The 22,554-nt window shown below is 44.1% G+C and overlaps 1 protein-coding gene across 1 annotated transcript in view; it reads left to right on the top strand.

The window, feature by feature from the left end:
• Positions 1 to 22,554, top strand: part of MAGI3 (membrane associated guanylate kinase, WW and PDZ domain containing 3) — a 168,337-nt gene that overhangs the window by 121,083 nt on the left and 24,700 nt on the right. The window contains exons 5-11 of the mRNA XM_023757013.1: positions 4,013 to 4,222; positions 6,376 to 6,550; positions 10,553 to 10,632; positions 12,875 to 12,932; positions 17,297 to 17,391; positions 18,649 to 18,837; positions 21,516 to 22,112. Coding sequence (XP_023612781.1) covers positions 4,013 to 4,222; positions 6,376 to 6,550; positions 10,553 to 10,632; positions 12,875 to 12,932; positions 17,297 to 17,391; positions 18,649 to 18,837; positions 21,516 to 22,112 — 1,404 coding nt within the window. The remainder of the gene's footprint in view (positions 1 to 4,012; positions 4,223 to 6,375; positions 6,551 to 10,552; positions 10,633 to 12,874; positions 12,933 to 17,296; positions 17,392 to 18,648; positions 18,838 to 21,515; positions 22,113 to 22,554) is intronic.

The following is a 22,554-nucleotide window of genomic DNA, read 5'->3' as shown; positions in this document are numbered from 1 at the left end:
TACATCTGGACTATGTTCCAGATCTCACTCAGTTTTAACTGTTTTCACTTATCACTATGTTTTTAGATTCATCCATGTTGCTATCTCTATTTGCATGTAACTCATTGATTTCTAAGTGCTGCACAGTGCTTTATCGTGAATCCACTGCCTCTCACTTAACCACTCTCCTGGTGACGGACTTCCAGATTGTCTCCATCGCTCCATCACCACCGCTAAAGTTGCAGCAAACATCCTCGCACACGTCTTCTCATAGGCCTGTGTGAGAATGTCTGTGGAATGTATACCCAGGGACAGAATTGCTGGATTTGGTACCCATCTGACGAAGTAGTTTTGGAAAGGATAGGTCTGCAGCCTGCATTCCCGCCAGGACTGCACAAGGTTTGGTTGCTGTAGCAGCTGTAGTAATGCCTCCACCTCCTCAGCAGCACTTGGTGTTGTCCAGCTTTATAATTTTGCCAATCCGATGGCTGTAGAAGTGGTATAAGTCAGAGAGTTTGAGCATGTTTTCATATGCTTGTTAGTTGTTTGGACTTCTGCAAATTATCTATTCATTTGTTCGCCTATTTTTTTTAATATATTTTTATTGACTTCAGAGAGGAAGGGAGAGGGGGGAGAGAGAAACATCAATGATGAGAGAGAATCATTGACTGGCTGCCTCCTGCACGCCCCCTACTGTGGATCGAGCCCGCAACCCTGGCATGTGCCCTTGATCAGAATCAAACCTGGGGCCCTTCAGTCTGCAGGCTGAGGCTCTATGCACTGAGCCAAACCAGCGAGGGTGTGTCTGTCTTTTTTTTTTTTTTTTAAATGGGATTTCAATCACATTCCAGTGGCAGACATTCCTTAGATATTTACATATTTTTTTTGATATTCATCCCCTATTGGATACAGATATTTTCTCCTATTCTTCCACCCAATAACCTTTTCCTGTGTTGCTTCATAAACAAAAATCCTTAATTTTCGTCCACCGGGTTTATCACTGTTTTCCTTACGATTTGTACTTTCGAAGTTTTGTTTAAGAAGTCCTTCTCTGCCCTTAGATCACAAAGATATTTTCTTCTGTTAAGTGTAAGCGCCTGTTAGAAATATGACAAAGTGGCAAATTGTGCCCAATTAAAGGAAATGCAAATTGAAATAACAGTCATACACCATTTCACACCCATCATGTTGACAACAGTTTTACAGGCTGATAATGGAGGGAATGGAAACTCCCATAGGCAGCTGGCGAGAGTATAAAATGATGCATTCCTTTGGAGAGCGCCTTGGCCACAGCTAGTAACTTCCAAGATCCCTCAGATGCCCATGGGAAACCCTGTCTGTGCGCATGTGTGGACAGTTCCAGAATAGTCCCTGTAGCACTGTTTGTGAGAGGATGGAAACAACTCTCTTCTAATAGGGGAATCAACCAAGTACATTTTAATTTGTTCATAAAAATGGACTATCCTACAGCAGTTAAAGTGAACTAGAATCTATGCGTCAACAGGAATACGTCTTAGGAATATAATTGTATAAAAAGAAAGTTGCGGAAGGATGCATGCAGTATGCTCTTTAGAAAAAAAGATATGAAATGTCAAAGGATGCTTGTGAAGCTTTTGTGAACAATAATATTTATACGTTATGTGTGCTTATACGTATGTCCTCACATACACACATGCAGGGAAATGACATGCTAACTTCAGGATGACTCGGAGAGAGTGGGAGGGCAGAGACAGGAAGTTAGGGCTTTAATAGTGTATGTGACCATACATGTATGTGCTCCAGGGGGAAGGGGGAGACCTGGAAGAATCCGGCAAACTAGTCCCCGGCAGATGTGTAAATAAGTGAGGAGGTTTCCAATACTCCTGTAAGACTATTGTCCGTGGTTGTATATATGTTTAAAATAGCTCATAGTTCCTTTGTAAAAGTGAAAACAACTTCAGAAAAAAGAGAAAAAGGAAATGCCTCAATACAGCTTCAAAGATGAAAAAAAAATTTCTGTGAATAACTATAGTCAGCGTTCACAAAATTTGTAATTATATACCTTGCTGTAATCCGCAATCTTCATATTTAACAATAACTCAAGAAAAATAGGTCGAATTTACTTATAAGCATGCTTAGTACTAATACCAATAATTTTTTACAAATAAGGGAACTGCCAGAATTTATGATCCAGTCCTAAAATCTTATCAGTGTCTATGGATAACAATCACAATATCCTGAATTTTTCTCATTTTCACCCTAGAAAAAAATTAAACTTTCTAAAGCTAAAAAAAAATAATAATTACCAAGGATACACACTACAATGTGTTTCTAGTAAAACTCCCACCCTCAGGAAAAGTGGACTTTCCATTGTCATGGTGTGTCCACACCCTGTCCCGTGGTAATGGTATTGCTGCACACGACGCAGGGACTCTGGCACATCCTCTTCCCCAACCAAACCTCCGTTTGGACCATTTCGCTGCCCTTTGCCCCAGAGAAGTGTGAACTGACTTTCCCACCAGGTCCTTGCTCTACTTCAGCGACAGAGATGTTTTTTGATGCCAGCCTTTGCGTCATCTGTGTGGCGGGAGTGACTCCATCTCAAACATGGATTTGAGAGCAAGGGAGTAGTGGGGTCAGGCAGGCAAAATGTTGTTGCAAAGCTTTGTAGTTTGATGCCACTGTTTTGTCTTGAGCATTTGAATAACAATCCCGCCTCCAGTCACATTTCCAAAGAATTCACCTTCCTGCTTTCCCCTTCGAAGCGCGTCCCACCTAAGGTAAACTGTGTTATTTGTAGACTTGCCTCAGTGTTACGATCCACAACCCATGCTTTCTTCATCCAGGAAAAGGAAGCCATTATATCCCCAGTGATTTATGTTGTGGGAAAGAGCATCTTAATTGCCTCCTTAGGAGCCAAGGAATTCGATGAGACAAAAAGTGATTTAAAAAATAAAAGAAGGCCATGAATATTTTACTCCACAATCATATTTATCTTCCTATCACATTAGCATAGTGATTGATACAAGGTCAAAACTAGCAGGAGCCACAAACTGTTAACGTAGGTAGATCTATTGAGCATTTTCCCATTATATGTGGCTGCCTAATGAGAGCTACATGACAAATTGAGAAGATATTCCATTGTTCTCATTCTATTCTGGAACATTTATTTTTACTGCAAAAATGACTGATCCTGAAGACTTAACATATTAAAGCATTTCTTGCTTCCCTGAGAGTAAGCCAATATTGAAATATGCTAATAATGTCTCTATTTGTTCAACAAATTGTCAGATAAAATGATATAATTAGAATCTCAGGAAAACTTTCAAAAATTACTTTTACAGAAACAGCCTACATTTCAACACAGACTGGGTAGTTCTTAGCTTCATCCTTTGCCCACATATTTCCTCCTCTTACCAAAATAGTTCATCATGTTGCACATCAGCACACAATTATTTGAGTTAGTTTCCTTCTTCTTTACTCCCACTTTCATGCCAGGGAATCTTACACGGGAGCGTTAATGCATCTAAATTCACAAATTAGGCCCTACTTTAGAAGCCCTGCAAAACAGCCCTGCTGGGATAAATAAGCCACACACACAAAGTCAGCTTCCTGGCTTTATATCAGCGGTTCTCAACCTGTGGGTCGCGACCCCTTTGGGGGTCGAACGACCCTTTCACAGGGGTCGCCTCAGACCATCGGAAAACACATCTATAATTATATATTGTTTTTGTGATTAATCACTATGCTTTCATTATGTTCAATTTGTAACAATGAAATTGTGGGTCACCACAACATGAGGAACTGTATTAAAGGGTTGCGGCATTAAGAAGGTTAAGAATCACTGCTTTCTATGGTGAAGAGCACTTAGGAAATCGGTTATTTTTGCTCTTCCTACCTCCTCCTCTTCCAGGAAGTGTCTTGGCCTCCTTTTGGCCGGTGGTGGTTGGCTGTTCAGCGTAAGATAACAGGGCAGAGACGTCCACGGGGTCAGATTGCTCTGACTCTCAGTTCAATGTCAGTGTTCCCAGCTGCTGTTCCTGTGTTCACTTAGGAAACTTCTATGGGACTCCCAAGCCTCCAGCAGAACCCAGCCCTTTCCAGCCCGATCCTGTGGACCAGGTCCTCTTTGATAATGAGTTTGACACCGAATCCCAAAGGAAACGAACCACCTCTGTCAGCAAGATGGAGAGGATGGACAGCTCTCTCCCCGAAGAGGAGGACGATGAGGACAAGGAAGCCATTAATGGCACTGGACATGCAGGTTCGTAAAGGGATGAAGGACTTCCAAGGGACCCTCCCGGTTGGCTTTAACGTGACCCTGCATTGGAGGTAGTAAGATTTCCCACAAAGCCCATGCAGAGTGAGTGGTGGGGTTCTCAGATGTTTTTGTAAAGGTTTTTGTGTGGAACCAAGTGTATCTCTGTCCATCATCTTGTAAAGCTGCTCCAGGTGGCCATTTCGATACGTCAGTGATAAGCTATCCATAGGGATAATGTAAGATGGCATTGCCCTACTGCTTAAACAATGTGGGATTCACTTCCGAAGCTGGAATATGGGAATCTTGTTGGCCTCCATCCTACTTTGCAGGATATGAACAAAAGTAGATGTCTTAAGATACAGCCTTCAACCAAAACAAAGCACAGAGTTTTGGAGATGTGCTAGTCAACGTTATCCGAGAGGTTTGCTAGCAGTACTTGGACTTCACATTCAGAACCACTCAAAGAAAATTTCCGAACTTGACTCTCCTATTTTTTCATTAAATGCAAAACCAACAGGAACTTATTGGTGGAGAATCTTACTCTTTCGAATTCCCCCCAACATGTGGCGATTGCTTAGGAGACTTCTAATTGAGAGTGTGGGTAGGAAGCCACAGAATCGCAGTAGACCTGGTTTCACTGCTATCCTTTATAACACTTTCATTCAAAACATGACGATAAAAGCTGCGTGAGGGGTGGAATTTTTGCTTGTTTTGTTCATTGTATCCCTTGCAGCATAGACAGTGCCCAGCATGTAGTAGGAACTAAAAGATGTATTTCACTGGTACCCAATTTGATCATTTCCCAAAGCATCCCGGTGTTTTCTTTATCAGTGATTAACATTTGCTGCCTATACTGTATTTGTTGTTTCAGTGCATTCATTGTTTGCGTTTCCCTCCAGAATGTGAGTCCTGTTTTATAGTCCTAGCATCCCACATAATTATGCCACTTCATACGTTTGATGTTTAATGTATTACCCCAATATATTTGGGTGAAAAGAGGTCTAAAAATGTTTAGGTGAATTCACATCTAATTTTTTAGGGGTTGTTAAGGGAACTCATCATATCGTAGAGCCTTCTGATGTTGATGTCAGCTTTGCTCACCCACAGAACTAAGTTTGTTAACATCTTTAAATGTTTAAGACTGGCATTAGAGACTGGGAATTTGTCCCAGTGTGGGAATGTACGTGTTCTCGGGTAGGTAGGGCAAGGAGGACATGGCTAGGGCGTGGATGGGGGTGAGGAGCAGTGAGAGGTGGTAAGTAGTGGGGTTAAAGGATGATGGCGCTTGGTTAGGTAAAGGATGGGTGGAGTGCAGATACTGTAAGGACAAGGAAGGCTGCAGAAGGATGTCGAAGGCCGCCTCTCAGAGTCTCTGATGCGGAGGCGTTGACTGCAGTCCAGGCTTATTTGAGTTGGGTTATCTTGTAAGTTCTAGAAACAAGTTTCAAGTTCATGAAATGTGCACTCCCTACAGTAACCCACGTTTAGTGTTATTACCTACCTTATGGACTCTGGGACTCCAAAAGGATTTCACTGTCAACAGCAGAAAATTATATTTAACAACAGGAAGTCTACTGCGTGTCATTCTGAAAGGCCTGTGTTACATGGGTACGAGGCAGCTTGTTGTTGCAGTTAAGAGCATAGGCCACTGGGGTTGGAATCCTGGCTTTGCTGTCGATTAGCTGCGTAACCTTGACTGCATTAACTTAACCTCCTGTGCCTCGGTTTCCTGATCTATAAAATGGGAATAGTAAGACGTACTCACAGGCCGGAGTGAGGATTGTGAGTGAATACATGTGAAGCGCTTAAAATAGCGCCTGACACGTGAAGGGATTGTACACGTGCCGCTGGGCTGTTGTTAGTGTCCTGTTGATTGATCTGTGTTCAGTATGAACTGACTTGATTCTAGAGTTGTTTTTTGCTTCTTTCCCAGACTAGCCCCCAAGGTGCTGTCCGGGGTTAATGTCACTTAGCAAATGGAAAAAAATAAAATAAAACAGTATGTTTCTGTTTGTTTTTTCTAAAGTTAAAGCAGAATGTGGACCCAAAAGACAAGGAAATGTGTAATAAATATTTGGCCTTTTGTTACAAATGAAGAGTGCCGTTTGAAGACAGTATCAGCTCACCTGCTTTGCATACTGTTCTGTTTTGAATAGAAAGCAGAGAGAGGCATTCCGAGTCCTCGGATTGGATGAAGACCGTCCCGAGTTACAACCAGACCAATAGCTCCATGGACTTCAGAAATTACATGATGAGAGATGAGAATCTGGAACCACTGCCCAAAAACTGGGAGATGGCCTACACGGACACGGGGATGATCTACTTCATTGAGTAAGCCAGTGTCTGTATCTCCTCTCACCAGCCCTGCCGCGGGGAGGCTTGTCGGAGAACACGCTTAACCTCCTTTCTCAAGGCCTCCATGTCTTTCTTCTTTCTTTAAAAATATTTTCCACCCATGTTATAGTTGATTCTTAATCTGACGTTTCCCCTGGACGGTATTTTGTTTTTACTCGACTTAGATGAAGGAATAGTGTATTTGATCTCTGGTTTTATGAAAACAAGAGGATTGAAGACAGATGTATCACTAAGAATGAAAAATGTAAGGAATAAAGAAGGTTTGGTTTGCTTTCTTTAAAAAAAGATGCTTTCATTGGTGAGAGAGAGAGAAACATTGATGAGCTGCCTGCTGCACGCCCCCTACTGGGGATGGAGCTCACAAAGTGGGCGTGTGCCCTGACCAGGAACTGAACTGGTGACCTCTGTGTGCATGGGACGATGCTCAACCTACTGATGCACACAGGCCAGGCCTGCTTCGCTTGTTTTGTTGTTGTTGTTTTTTAACTTTTGTGTATATTGTCCCACTTAACACACATTTCAGGAATTATCATATGAGGGGGACATAGTTCTTATCTGAGCTACATATTTTCAGTCCTAGAGATTGGGGTTGATGTTTTCAGGCAACAGAGTCAAATAGTATAGGAGGGGAAAAAATCACTGATCCTCAGAAGAATTGGTATAATGTAAATCCCCACAAAAAACTATTTTATGAATAAGCACTATTAATATGCTTATATTTACAGAGATATAGAGTACCGTATGTATTCAGTCAACCTAAAGGTTTCCATTGCTTGCACCTGAGAATATGATATAAATAATGTATTAGAAGTTTCACTTGAAGTATTTTTATATTCTCATGCAGCTGTAATTCTCATCTTTAAACGAATTTACCCGGAGGTAGAATATCGAAGTAGTGAAGTTACAGAATACACTAATTAAAATACTGAGGGCTGGACACTACACTCAAAAGAACATATATACAGACATGAGTTAGGAGGGAGAGATTTGGGTGGATTTCCTCAATTGGTCCCCAATTCCACATCCTTCAGATAGAATAAGCATCTTGCTGTACCAAGTGAGAGTCTAGCGTTTCAAAAACATACATTTTGTGTGCAGGGTATTCTTTTTACCATGTGTGGTAAATTATTGATTTCGTTATATATTTATGTAAACATTAATGACCAGGATTACACACAATAGACAAAATCAGGTATACTCTTCTCTGTGGCCAATTTGAGGAGTTTTTCAGGGTAATTTAGACTTTGCCTTTCATGCTGACTTGGGAACTAACCCCCTGAGTGAGATGTAGAGTCACGAACAGGAGCTAGAATATCTTTAGAAGCAGATTATGAGACATCAAATCTGACAGCACCTCCCCCTGCAAACAGGGAGAAGTGAGTAAATGATGGTGCTGGGGAATTCATACAACAGATGTCTTTCTAGGTCAGCGGTTCTCAACCTGTGGGCCGCGACCCCTTTGGCGGTCGAACGATCCTTTCACAGGGGTCGCCTAAGACCATCCTGCATATCAGATCTTTATATTACGATTCATAACAGTAGCAACATTACAGTTATGAAGTAGCAATGAAAATAATTTTATGGTTGGGTCACAACATGAAGAGCTGTATTTAAAGGGCCAGAAGGTTGAGAACCACTGTCTAGGTCAGTGGTGGCGAACCTTTTGAGCTCGGCGTGTCAGCATTTTGAAAAACCCTAACTTAACTCTGGTGCCGTGTCACAGATAGAAATTTTTTGATATTTGCAACCATAGTAAAACAAAGACTTATATTTTTGATACTTATTTTGTATATTTAAATGCCATTTAACAAAGAAAAATCAACCAAAAAAATGAGTTCGCGTGTCACCTCTGACACGCGTGTCATAGGTTCGCCATCACTGGTCTAGGTGAACATTTTTAAAGTCGATTGCGGTCTACATGTAAGATCGGATACTATAAAACTTCTAGAAGAAAAGCTTTGTGACATTGAACTTGGCAAGGACTTCTCGGGTGTGACACCAAAAGCACAGGCAACGAAAGCTAAAACAGAGGAAAGGGACCACATCAGACTGAAAAGCTTCCGTGCCGCCGAGGGGAGCAATCAGCAGAGTGAAGTAGCAGCCTAAGAAATAGGAGAAAATATTCGCAAACCATCGTCTCATCAGGGGTTAACATCCACGCGAGAGCCGAGTATGATTTGCCGCGAGATTAAGCCCTCTGGCTTGCTGCAGCTCATGTGTTTGGTCTGTGTGACTGCTGCCGCTAAGTCATGCATCTGTCAGCAAACAGTGCCGGTCTGCAGTCTTTAGCTATTATGTTCCAGGTACAGCCCCGAGGGACATGTCTTTCCCTTGAGAAACGGTGGGTAAAATCCCAGTGGGTTGCCTACACCTGCTAATCTAGCGGTACAAGTTTTGGATCATTGAAACCCAAGTGAAGCTTTTCTAAAAGTTATGAATTGGGTTTTGTAAGATATGCCCAATATTTGTTTTCAACGATAGGCACGCTGCTAGGCCTCAGTGGAGCCCTGACCCTTTTCATTTTACTAAAATTGCTTTCGCCAGTTTTCGTTTGGGGAAATTCTCTCTGACAGAATGGGTAGCAGACTTTCTAGAAGGAACCCCAGGGTCTCCTACTTAGATTGCCCATACTCGGCATACAGGAGGGTCTCTGCCACAGTCCAGAGTCAGGCCTGGCACTGTGCAGGGAGGGCTGCCTAGCTAGCCCTCTCGGTAGCGCCGGGGTGAGGAAAGGCGTGGGAGATCTGATTCATTTCCGGAAACCGCTGGCTCCATTTCCTAGGAGCGGCCAGTGTCGAGATGAGCGAGTTGATCCCAGGATATAGACACCAAGAAAAGATAACTTGTCACAATGCTATTCTCGCACTCTTTGAGAATCGCTGTCATTTACATTTTGTTGCCTTCCTATGTATTTTCCTTTGGTGATTTTTTCTTGCTTTCCTATCCTCATACTGCAGACACTTAAACGGTAGCACCGTCGGCCCAGCAGTGGTTGTAGCATCAGTGCCCACTGCACGGTGGCCTGGCCCGCAGTAACCCGGGGTGGCCAGTGGTGAGCTCAGGCAGACACTACTCTTTGAAGGCGTCCGCGGCCTACTCCTTAAAGAGGGGGGTGGGGTGGTCTTTTTGTTCCACCTTTTCTTCCTATTAAATGCATGGTCCATACTGATAAAAACGGTTTCGTAGAGTTGAGTTTAATTATATCCTTCATTAAAAAAAATTTTTTTTATTGATTTCAGAGAGGGAGAGGGAAAGGGAGAGAGAGAGACAGAAACATCAATGATGAGAGAGAATCATCACTCGGCTGCCCCCTGCACACCCCCTACTGGGGATCGAGCCCGAAACCCGGGCATGTGCCCTGACCGGGAATCGAACCATGACCTCCTGGTTCATAGGTCGATGCTCAACCACTGAGCCACACCAGCCGGGCTGTACCCATCCTTGTTACTTGCAATTCCGCAGAAACAGACACTATAGAGCTTTCATTTCACTCTACGTGTTATTTTAAATAGCCCTGTGAGTCCACAGGCTTGGTCTGATCATGCATCTCCATGTTCCCAGCCCCCAGCAGTGTCCACACCTCACAGGGACTCAAGAAATACAGCGGTTTATGAAGGGCAGGAGGAAGGAATTCAGGCAGCAAGCGAACCAGGTTCTCACGTGGCCTTTCCTGCTGTTTGCTGCACGGCAGGGGCCGTGGCGCGCCCTCAGAGAGGGCCTGTTATTCTGTCCTTGCTGCGTATCCCTCCTTAGAATCTCCATCCTCAAATCAGTGCCTCTAGCATTGCCTCCCCTTCATGGCAGTTTTGAAGCCACAGACTGAGAACAGTCGGATTATTGAGTCAGAGGCAGGCAAAACCGAGCCTGTAGGAGGTGACTCTTCTAACATCTACCTTTTAGTCACTTTTAATCTTTGCTTTTGATATATTTTTCTTCATCTGTATTTTACTGTTTCTAATTGAAATCTTTATTCTGCAGCCACAATACCAAAACGACCACCTGGCTGGACCCTCGCCTCTGTAAGAAAGCCAAAGCCCCCGAGGACTGTGAAGACGGAGGTAGGTTCCGAAAGACAAACTTCAAAAAAATTCCAAATAAATATTTTAATAAGTTCGGTACATTCTCAGCCCCAGGGTAGCCTCATCATGCCTGTCGAGGCTTCAAAAATATATTTAATTTAGTATCACTAGGATGGATAGTATCTCTGGCTAATCCCTCGCCATTTAGAGCAGCGTTAGGAACCCAATGAAAGTCTTTAATAAACCCCACCCCACAAACGGTCTTTACTGCCCAGTAGTAAAATTATTCCTCTAAGAATCATCAGGTAATTATTATTATTGGATAGTAATTCTGCCTTGTATATTATAGACTGTATTTAGTGGCAGAGTCTCACAAGTAAGTAAGTATAGAATTTACCCCAACCAAAATGGTTTGCTATGCCTTCCTGAATATAGACTGCAGAAGAATAAAATTTGTTTTGAAGAAATCGATGAGCTGATTCTAAAATATTTATGTCAAGACAAAGGCTCTATTCCATTGTGTATATGTGCATCTTCTTTAATCATCTATCAAAGGGCACTTTGGTTGTTTCCATGTCTTGGCCCCGGTGAATAATGCTGCAGTGAACATAGGGGCACCTATATCTTTTCAAATCAATATTTTCAAGGTTTCCAAGTAGATACTCGGAAGAGGGGTTGCTGGGTCACATGGTCACTCTAGTCTTAATTTTTTGAGGCAGCTCCATACTGTCTTCCTTAGTGGTTTTAACCAGTTTACACGCCCACCAGCAGTGAATAAGGGTTCCTTTTTCTCCACAACCTCATCGACACCTGTTATTACGTTAAGAGATAATTTTTAAAATCATTTTTATAACATACCCCCTTTGTGTCGAAGGTTTTCAGCAGTAAGTTTTTGATGGTGAAATCAGCCCTCTGTAGGTAAAGTGACCTGTATGACCCTATAGACTTGGACTGTTTAACGATTGTAAATGTGGTATTAGTCTTCTCAGCCATGTCTCTCTCGCTGCTCTCCCCCTGTTTCCTGCCCACTAATTGTTTCAGTTCAATTCTCTGCTGCTTCCTGTTTTCCCTGTCGAGTGTATTTCCGTAGCTTTAACTATCGATTCCCTGTACTTGGGTCCCTTATCTACATCTCCAGTATTGTCCTCGGTTCTAAATGCTATTTCTGTATTTCCTATTGACTTTCTTTTTTATTGTCCGACTAGCACTTCAAATAACTGTATTTCAAACTAAACATTTTTCCCCCGAAGTCACCCACCCCTCCTTCTGTCATCGCCACCATCCGCATAGTCACCTGCGTCCACATCCTTGCAGCCGTATCTGCTTCCTCTTCTCTTGCTCTGTTCCCTGTATACAGTTCCCAGTCCCTATGGCTCTTTCCTTTTCTACATTTTGCCAGTATATTGGTATGAAAATTTTCCAGCAGACAGACACATTGCTAGGACTGTACAGTGAACGCATATGTGTCCACCACTGAGGTGTTACAACGAACACTTTGCTGTATTTGCTTTTCCACATAGCTGTCTGCCCATCTTTCCTCTTTCTCTCCATGCCTTTTCTTTTACATCTGTCTCTCCATTCCTCTGATCACCACACACTTGCATTATCCTTAGACTTACCTTCTTCAGTTACTTCTCCAATACATCCCTAATGCCAGTGGCCACCAAAGTGTTGGTGTTCAAACTACCTTTTGGTGGACAGGGAAAAAGCGCTAGAACTTATTTTCCACAATGTTTCTTTTAGGAAAAAAGTAGATTAAGCTTCTCTACTACTTTAGAGACAGCTTGGCAATCCTACACGTGATTCTATGTGATTATCACAGACCCACCCAGAGGGCCTTACTCTCGTCAGGGGCACCGTGGACTTTTGCAGTTAACTGGCTGTGTCCGTTCCGTGGATTTAGAGACCATGTTCCATGGTTTTTAATCCAGACCAAATTGAAAGGTGACTTTAAAATTTTTCTGCAAAAGATAGTACCGATTGAAGATCATACAAATACGTAAGCCCAAGCGAACAGTAAGAACACGGCAGAGCTGATGAGTTTTATGTCACCTTTTCGCTTTTTTAAACCAGGCAGTATGGGATCGGGTCGGGCACTGTCCATGGTTTCCGGCATCGCTGGGGGTCTTGGAGCCACTCAGACTCAAACTGTTTGCTCTTGGAAAGGGGGCCCTCAGCTCTCTGTCTCCCAGAAATGTCAGTTCACTCACTGGCAAGTCCTCTCCTGTCGGTTTTGAATCTGGCATTTCACTCCGTTCTTTTTTCTTTCCTTTTCTTACAGAACTTCCGTATGGCTGGGAAAAGATAGAGGACCCTCAGTATGGGACATACTATGTCGAGTAAGTCTGTTCCCTCGGTTCATATTCTCCCAACTGTGCTTCCTCCGTGATTATGCAGCCTTAGGGCATCCGCAGTGCAGACTCCATGCCCCTCGTCAGCTCGCAGGGTTTTCCGGGAGGGGAGGCGGGGGGAGGGCCTGAGCCTCACTCACCCATGCTGGGCTTCCTGGAGTTGGCTCTGAAGGGAATCGAGAGGGAAGGAGTTGGCTCTGAGTCTTACAAGTAAGTATAGAATTTACCCCAACTCAGTAGACCCTTCGAGAAGTCCCGCCTTGACCCTCCAGACCTCACGTTTGTTTCAGAGCCCATGCTCTCCTGTCAGCCTCAGCTCTTGGTCGAATTTACCCCAACTTCTCTTAGTCTATTGGGAATCGAGAGGGAAGCTGCCGGATGATGAGTAGTTATGGGCGCTACTGCAGCCTCCACCGAGAGAGGTGGACAGCGGGCTGTGGGGTGGGGGCGCGGGACGGGTGAACGCTGAGGCCTTTCTAGCACGGACGCTGTAGGGTCCGAGAACAGTGGGGAACTGTAAGGGCAGCATGTTCCATGTGACCCAGAACGCTGAAGTGTCTGATTAAAAGTGTTCTCTTGTAAGGAATGAACCAAGGAAAATGTAGTAAGGGATTTTTTTTTTGGGGGGGGGGGTGAGTGGGGGAGATGAATGGAAGTTGCTCCTTACACAGCTGTTTTGGTTAAATTTAAACACATATGTTGGCGGGCATTCCAAGCCCCTGCCTTTGTTAGCCTGAGAAATTAAGATGGCATCAACATCTAATTTTTCTCTCCGTTCTCCCTTTATCGAATTGTTGTTATGACCATTGGGGCTGCTTTCCTTCCAAATGCTCTCGATACAATTCTGACCTCGGGCGTCTAGTGCCAGGCAAACAGCTGCATGAGAAATGTTACTGTTTCCCGGGAAACGGGAAGCCTGAACCTGCTGCCTAGGCAGTGAAGGCGAAATGACATTATTACCTGGCAAAAGCAGCAAACCTGAGACCCTTCTAGCTCTATGACGGGTTATTAATTTTTTATTACTTGTTGGCAAAAACAAATGCCACTTCCTGGTATTTGTCCTGAAAGTAAGTACCTCTGACTCCGGTTGTACTAGTAACTCTAGTGTTTATTCCAGTGTGTGTGTGTGTGTGTGTGTGTGTGTGTGTGGATTGTCCTCAAGTCACCGGTCAGGGAGGTTTGTGGAAATCCTTAAAAATGTAACTTGTACCCAAAGGAAGTGACTAGCTTGACGCTTAGGTCTCTACCTTCTCAACGTCAGTATTTTGGCTCCTTTGTAAGGCTGTGCTAATTGTACGTCCCTTGTGCGATTTAATGTCTTGCTGCTACTGTGATGTGAAAAGTATACAGCGGCTCTTTGGTTATGTTTTTCTAAAGCATATGTAGTGAAAATAAAGAAACAATTATTTTTTAAGTCCAGGGCGTATTTGAAGGCCAACCAGAAAGGTCTCGTGAGATTTTCCCCCTGGTAGCTTAGTCTGTTGGGATTGGTGGGCACAGCCGGAGGTTTCTGAGATAATGGTCCTCATGCTCTTATCGTCCATCCCAAACGCATTCGAACACGTGGTCGGGAGGTGAAAGCCCTTTGCCTGTTAGAAACCCTTGGGCCTGAGGGTGCGGGCGTCATTAAGGCTGTAATGTTGAAGCAACTTCAGAGCAGACCCTGGAGCGACCCGCCCCGGTGGCCGCGGAGGTCCGGGTCAGAGCAGCACGACAGGATTGGCTGTGGCTGTTCCCAGAACCGGCTCGTTTCACAGGAGGGTGATTGATTGGATGAAGGCAGAGCAGGCTGTGCTCGAGAGGCACGTCCCCGTGGAGCCCGCGGAGCTGTGGAATGTGGCTGGGTTCCCAGAGGAGTGAGGTTGGAATCTGGACCGCAGGCCTCGCAGTCATCCGCGGCGAGTTTGCTGATGGAGATAAAAAGCTGTTACTTGAATGGCTACTCTCTGGCTCTCTCCGTTTGTCAAACCAGATGGCACGGAGATCGCTCTTGGCAGGAGCCTCGCCGTAGTAGCACCAACTGCGGTGGCAGTGTTTCTGTGTCGGTATTTAGTTCATTGTACGAGATTCGGAAGCGGATTAATCTATTTCTGAAAATGAAATTGTTCCAAAAATGTGACGGCAGGCCTTCCCAAAGAATGCCTGTATGTATTAGGAATGATGTTTTCTTATTGTTTCGCATCAAATGCTTCAGTGCACTTCGGCAACAAAGTCCAAATAGACGTCTGCTCTGATATCTCAGGTTCTTCCTAAAAGAACAATGGTTTTGTTTGCTGAGATGAATGTTAAAAATCCACCTAGCATACACAGACCTTTAGTGCAGATGAGATTCCGAATTATATGTGATATATCTGATCATGCTTCTTTGCTACCCTTGTTTAATTTTTCTGATAATCTTCCATCTCCTCTCTTACTTCACAGCTAGTTCTGTGGAAAACAAAATCTGTTCCATTTAGCAATAGCGTGGATTACATAGTAACTGAATGGAAAGGAGAGTGTTTTTACTTTTTTGTCTTGTTTTTGGGCGGCATTGATCTAGGTACCTACGGTGACAGGTGCAGTTACTCCCTTCACGACAATCTTAGATTCTTCTGTCAGAGAATTTTCAGCGTTCCTCATTTGCATACTTCCGGTCTCTTCTCCCACTCATTGCAAAGAGGACAGATACAAATGACTACTTTTATGTTCTGATGCCTGAGCTGAAAGTCATTCTAGCCCTAGATGGCATTGGGGTGAGCCAAGGTCCTTGCTAAACAGGTTTATTCTTTTTTTTCTTTTAAGGCTCAGTTTCTGGTTGTTTTATTTTTTCAAGAATACGAAAATGTCAGTATTTAACAAATAAGTGTAAAAACAGTACCTCGCCTAACACCAGGCGTCTTCGTTTTCTCAGAGGGTTGCAGTTAGCTCAGCTGATAAGGCGCCCCTCGTGGTAAGAGGCAGAAACATGCTTGAGTTTTAGTGACATCAGAACCCAAAGAGTGTCTGTCCCGCAGAACTTGCCTCCGTTAGAGCTCCGAGACGAAGTAGCGCATCTTGTCTCGGCGTTAACACTGCACTCGACACAGAGACACAGAGGCCTAGCCGCTCCCCCGCCTCCACCTTCCATGTCCACACGTGGCCAAGTAATCATCCAAGTGCGTGACTCTTTTTGTGCAGATTCTATAAACCTCAGCCCCTCTAAAGGCAATCATAATGTGAAATTCTGTTGACGTGATGTTTAATTGTTGGTGTTCACTAACGCCACTTTTTTAAGAACGGGTTTCACTGGATAACGCGTATCATCTGGCTGAAATAGATCTGTGCTTCGGAAGTGCTCGAATGTCATTCCCGTCGCTTCTGTATTAGACCCGTTGGTGATCCTAAGCACCTGGGGCAGTGGTTGCATTTTACCACGACCGGGTAACCAGTGCCCTGTCCCTCGGTGATGCTTCCCGACTCCTGTTGGCTGACCGCTCACCCTGTTCGTCTCCCTCTGCTCTGCTTTTCGCTGTCGACTTGTACGCTTTCCGGGAGTCCACTGTGAATGTCCCCAATTCAGCAAGGCCAGTTAAACTTGCGTGGTATTTACATAATCCATTTAATCATTTTATAATGATGAAAGCATTTGAGCGTGGAAGAGTTGTTCTGTGCTGTCATTTGGTAAAAGCAAACCTCTTTCTTAGTTGCTGCTAAGCCGATGCAGGTGAGGCCGTGGAAACGTCGGTAGATTTCTAGAAGGCTCTGTACTTGGATTTCTTCAGAAGTGTCTTTACAGCTGCTTCAGTTTAGAGAAACGTAAAACCCTCCTGCTATTAAAAAATTAATCCATTACCAGACAGCTCTGATTGCATCGGTATGAGGGCTTCTCCTGCGGTTTGAAGCTGCTGTTGGCTATTTGGGGTGCGCTGATGAAGCTGAGTGCCTGCCTCCACAGCTTGGACTGCTAGGCACCTTCTCCAACTTTTCTTTGTTACAAAAGCCCTCCCGCTGTGGCCTGTCAGCTCCTGTGTGTCCCATGCCTGAAGGGACCCATTTGTCCCTGGTGACAGAATGGTCTGATAGTCTGTTTTACAATAATGTAACTCACCCTAACCGGTTCGGCTCAGTAGATAGAGCGTCGGCCTGCAGACTGAAGGGTCCCGGGTTCGATTCTGGTCAAGGGCATGTATCTTGGTTTCGGGTACATCCCCAGTAGGGGGTGTGCAGGAGGCAGCTGATCGATGTTTCTCTCTCATCGATGTTTCTAACTCTCTATCCCTCTCCCTTCCTCTCTGTAAAAAAAAAAAATCAATAAAATATATTAAAAATAAAAGAAAATAATGTAACTCTTCCATCTTAAACTGAAATGCCTGTTTTCTTTTCTCCATTTACAGCCACCTTAACCAGAAAACCCAGTTTGAGAACCCAGTGGAGGAAGCCAAGAGGAAAAAGCAGTCAGGACAGGCTGATACGGGGCCTTCCAAACCAGGTAGAGGTCTTTCCTGACCGTGACGTTCATATACCGAACGCATGGAAAGCGACTGAGCCTTTCGTAGTTGGGGCTCTCACATTCAACAGAGAACGTCTAATTTTTGTTGCTGTAAAAACAGGACTAATCGTAATAAAGCAGCAGAGGTTTTGAGGCCACTGAGAGTTTCTCATGCTGCTTATACAGAAAGTGTGAAATTGTTGGGAGCCGGGACTGAAGCCTTTGCTATGGGTTTGAGGCTCTGATGTGAAGATCGAATTGTTTCATAAAGTTTAAGGCCAGGGCAGTGTCAGATCTCTCATTCATTGTGTCTCCCAAGCTAATTGCTTAGGTCTGGCATCAGTACCCATTCAGGATCCCTCATTAACTGATATGAACAAATACTAAAGAAAGTCACCATATTACCTGCCTCTCAAATGGGAAGGTGTTAATAATACTAGGGTCATGTGGGGAACATTTTTAAACAATAGATCCTGAGAATTTGGGGAGCCTCGCCCATGCGTATTTTGAAAACGCTGCCCAGAAATTTCTCACATTCTATTCACCCCTCCCCATCTCCTCCCTTCCTCCCTCTGTCATTAGTAGCCCTACTAACGGCCTTTGTGGTCATACTGTGAGGTTGAGTAGCTCCCCACCTCCGTTGCCCATGAGAGAAACATTCTTTCTTACAGCTGCTTCTAGTCCCCTCCCTTAAGTTTTCATTTGATTTAGCCAAATATTTTTAGCTTAACCAATATTTTTGAGCACCTACCATATGCCCAGTGCTTTGCTAGGCATATGGTATTCAAAACCGATTGGGGGCGGGGAAGGGAGGGGAGCGATTAGGGGTAAGACCGGTCTTGCTCTCAGGAGCTCACAGCGGTGCGTACCAAGTGGAGCGGACGCAGAGTTCGAGTCCCTGACTTTCAGGAGTTTAATACTAAGCTGTCCCTCCCACTTTGACTCCAGATATGGGAGTCTTTGGGGTGAGAGGAAATAAGTACAAACAAGGAAGAGGAAAAGCAGGTGCGTTTACCTTTCAAATAACATGGAAGAACCTTAGAAAAGAGGAATGACACTCGCTGAGTTTTATTTTTCAGTGATTCAGTTTATGAATTTAAATTCTAACTGTTCTATTACATTAGCGTCCCTCTAATTTTTTTCTTTCTCTGTGGTTCGTGATATTTAAATTATATAGACGACCTTGAATATTGCCTTCAAGGGCCCTGTTCATTGTAGGGATTTCTGTTCTCAAACCCATTTCTCATTTTTGCACAGACACAGAAAAGTCCCACTTCACGCGGGATCCGTCCCAGCTTAAAGGCATCCTGGTCCAGGCATCATTGAAAAAAAGCACAATGGGCTTCGGTTTTACCATCATCGGAGGAGACAGGCCGGATGAGTTCCTGCAAGTGAAAAATGTGCTGAAAGATGGCCCTGCCGCTCAGGACGGGAAAATTGCACCAGGTGAGCAATTTAATAAACATGTAAGTGTGTGTGTCCTGGATATTATACACCATCGCCATTAGCCTCTGCGGCAGCGCCCCAGGCTCAAGCATTTTTAAATTTCTGTAGCAAAAATGTATGAGTAAGCCCTGGTTCAGTTGGTTGGGCATCGTCCCATGCACAGAAAGGTTGCTAGTTCTATTCCCCGTCAGGGCACGTGCCCGAGTAGTAGGCTCGATCCAAGGTAGGCGGTGTGCAGGAGACAACCCCAATGTTTGCTCTCACATTGATGTTTCTCTCTCTCTCTTTCCCACTGCCTTTCCCTCCCTCTAAAAATAAAAAAAAAAAATAATAAAACTAAATATTTTTAAAATGTATGAATAAGTAGATAATTCTATAAAAACATCAATATTATTATATATAATTTTATATAGCGAGAAAGAACTAAATAATACAACTGAAGACTTCTGTGTTAAAATAGTTTATCCTTTAAGTGCATACTAGTTTTACTTTTTTTAAATGTTTATTTTATTGATTTGAAAGAGAGAGAGAGAGAGAGAAACATCAACCTGTTGTTCCAACCATTCATGCATTCAGTGGTTGATTCTTGTATGTGCTCTACCCCCAACCTGGGCGCATCGGGATAGCACTCTAACCAACGGAGCGACCTGGCCCAGCCAAAGTGCATACTAGCTTTGAGGGAGGGCCATCTTTGCAAATAACTGGAAACTTGAGGAAATGCATTAATTTTTTAATAGTTTGTATAATTTTGAAATAACCCTTTGGCTGGACCAAGCTCAAGATTTATGAACCATCTCAGAAATCTTGATTGTTTGGTTTTCTTCGATTATGTGGGGTATTTTTGGAGCTACCTAACATTGACCTATAACCTGTTTTGAAAAATGATCCATGGTGATGTTTATAGTGACGCCGCACAAATGGTTACGATCCGAGTTTTCTCCCAGGTTGTCTTGTTTGCTTGTTTGCTTGGTCTCACTGGTCGGGAATAAAGCTGAGCAGCTCTGTGAAAAATGATAGACGCGGATATTGCCATTGCTACAGAGCTGCATGAATTTGTGTTTAATAGCTTTTCTAACTTCTTCATTTCTAGAAAGTTTTCTGTGGCTGACAGTGTCCGTGGCAGAGGGGATTCAGGACTAGTTACAGACTATGAGGGAGGCTCAAACACATTTTTCCAGAAGGGTTTAGTATCCCACTGAGTTTGCTTCCCATACGGTTGACTAGACTTTTCTAATCCTCTGTTAGTTCACACACCATGTAGGCCGCACCTGGACAGCTCCCGCCGCCGCCATAGTACTTTTCATGGTGGATGTTGGCTTATTTCCCATTAGGATATGGGATCTCTCAAATTATTCCTTCCCATTTAGGTGATAGAGACTCAAAACATGAAACTTAAAATAATCAAAAGTTGTATTTGTAAAGAAAATTATTTTTAGCTCTCCTCTATTACTTTATAAAATAAACTCTAGAGATTAAAATTAATATAAGGGGTTTTTTTTAGTTCTCAGTTTTGACTTTTTGAACATTTTGTCCATGAAGTGGACATTGTATATGCTGTTGGGATTTCATAATATTCAGATTTGTCTACATTTATCTAACTTGCACAGCAATATAATACTTCCATGAAAATTCTGGGATTTTAACTAGGGGAGGAAAAGTCAAAACTTTGTTTCTAATTAGTCTAATTTCTGTATCTTCTTAGATTATGGGCAAATTTCCACAGACTAATGTTTTTTAATACCGTTCATGTCGATTTTTTTTTTAAATATGTTTTCATTGATTTCAGAGAGAGGAAGTGGGGGGAGAGAGAGAGAGAGAGAGAGAGAGAGAGAGAGAGAGAGAGAGAATATGAATATCATTGATTGGCTGCCTCCTGCACGCCCCTGACCTGGGATGGAGCCCACAATCCATGCAGGAGCCTGACCAGGAGTCAACCTTTCTCTGCCTGGGAAACACCCAACCAACTGAGCCACACTGGCCAAGGCTGGCCATAACCTTTTAAATACTAGTCATATTCAAAAAAATAAAAGCAGAAAACGGGATAAGACAACAGAGCACACGTTTTAAAACTTAAGACTGCATTAAAAACACACAGCTGATGAATGTCAAGTGGCAGTGGTCGTAATAATGCAAAATCGGGGATGCAAAACCAACTTTTCAGGATTAATTTAGCTGACTTTTCAGTGTTTTAATATGTTCTCTGCTTCTGTTGACTGTTTTTGTGGCTTGCTTCTCCTTGTGAAATCAGAATGACAGCAAATTGAAACTCTAGAAAAATAAAAATGCTAAAATACATTCATAACAACATTAGTCTAATCTTTCGCCCTACATTATGAATTTTAATGACATCTTAATGGCTTCTTAAAAGTCGAGAAACAAGGCAGTGTTTAAAGATGACCTGTTGGTACAAGTAGTCAGTGGAGTACTTGCTCTCCCCGTCTGTGTACCGAACACCCACTACAACGCACCGAGCCTCTGTGGCCACGTGGGTGGGACTCGGAGGACATGCTAACAACGACAGTATGAATTTGCAGTTATTCTCAGCATGCTTCCCTTGAGTGTGAGGTCATAAGCCTTTGCTGCAAAGATAATGAAGATTTATGCATTTCTCTCCCCCAACAATAAAAACGAACTTACTTGGTGGTTGCAGTATTTCTAACACGATTGTCTTCTACCAGGCGATGTTATTGTCGACATCAATGGCAGCTGTGTCCTGGGTCACACCCACGCAGATGTGGTCCAGATGTTCCAGCTGGTGCCCGTCAGTCAGTACGTCAACCTCACCTTGTGTCGCGGGTACCCGCTCCCGGACGACAACGAAGACCCTGCCGTGGACATGGTCGCTGCTACTCCCGTCATCAACGGACAGTCACTGACCAAGGGCGAGAACACTCAGGATTTTAAGTCGGGGGCGATGGCTCTGGACCAGAATGGGAAACCGGGACAGGTCCTGGCCGGTGACCGTCTCAACGGGCCGTCGGACGCGAGCGAGCAGCGAGCGTCCATGGCCTCCTCGGCCAGCTCCCAACCCGAACTCGTGACTGTCCCTCTGATCAAGGGCCCTAAGGGCTTTGGGTTTGCGATTGCTGACAGCCCCACCGGACAGAAGGTGAAGATGATCCTGGACAGTCAGTGGTGCCCGGGCCTCCAGAAGGGGGACGTCATTAAGGAAATCTACCACCAGAACGTGCAGAACTTGACGCACCTCCAAGTGGTCGAGGTGCTGAAGCAGTTCCCAGTGGGCGCGGACGTGCCCCTGCTCATCCTGCGAGGAGGTGAGTGAAGCGCAGCCGGCGACGGTCGCTGCTCGCGCATGCTCCTCTGTTGCTTGTCCTTCCTGCAGCGCACAGCAGATTCAGCTGGGCCTTTGTGGGCATGTTCCGGAAGGTTCTGTCTGACTGCTTCCGTAAGCAGTACCCTTTGCAGCAGATTCTTTAGTTATTAATGGTTTCCCTCCTATCCATGCTGGATTCCCTTCCCTCTCTAGTCGTTTAAAACTCTGATTTATGGCTTTAATGAGAGGAGAGACCCAGCCGTGCAGTCGCGTTGTGCTACTTCACGTGAAACAGATCCTCTTCCTTTCGTTTTCTCTGTGAATGACAACGGGAGAGATTGACTCTCTCCACCCCTGGTGCTCCGCCCGGACCTCTGTGACGTGCAGGGATGCTGGAGCGGCCGGCTCGCGGGGACCGAGCGGCGGGTCAGACAGTGTGCTCA

The sequence above is a fragment of the Myotis lucifugus genome, unplaced genomic scaffold, assembly GCF_000147115.1.
Source record: "Myotis lucifugus unplaced genomic scaffold, Myoluc2.0 scaffold_101, whole genome shotgun sequence".
In the NCBI taxonomy this organism is placed as follows: Eukaryota; Metazoa; Chordata; class Mammalia; order Chiroptera; family Vespertilionidae; genus Myotis; species Myotis lucifugus.
The sequence above is the reverse complement of the archived record's forward strand: the minus strand, read 5'-3'. Positions and strand labels throughout refer to the sequence as shown.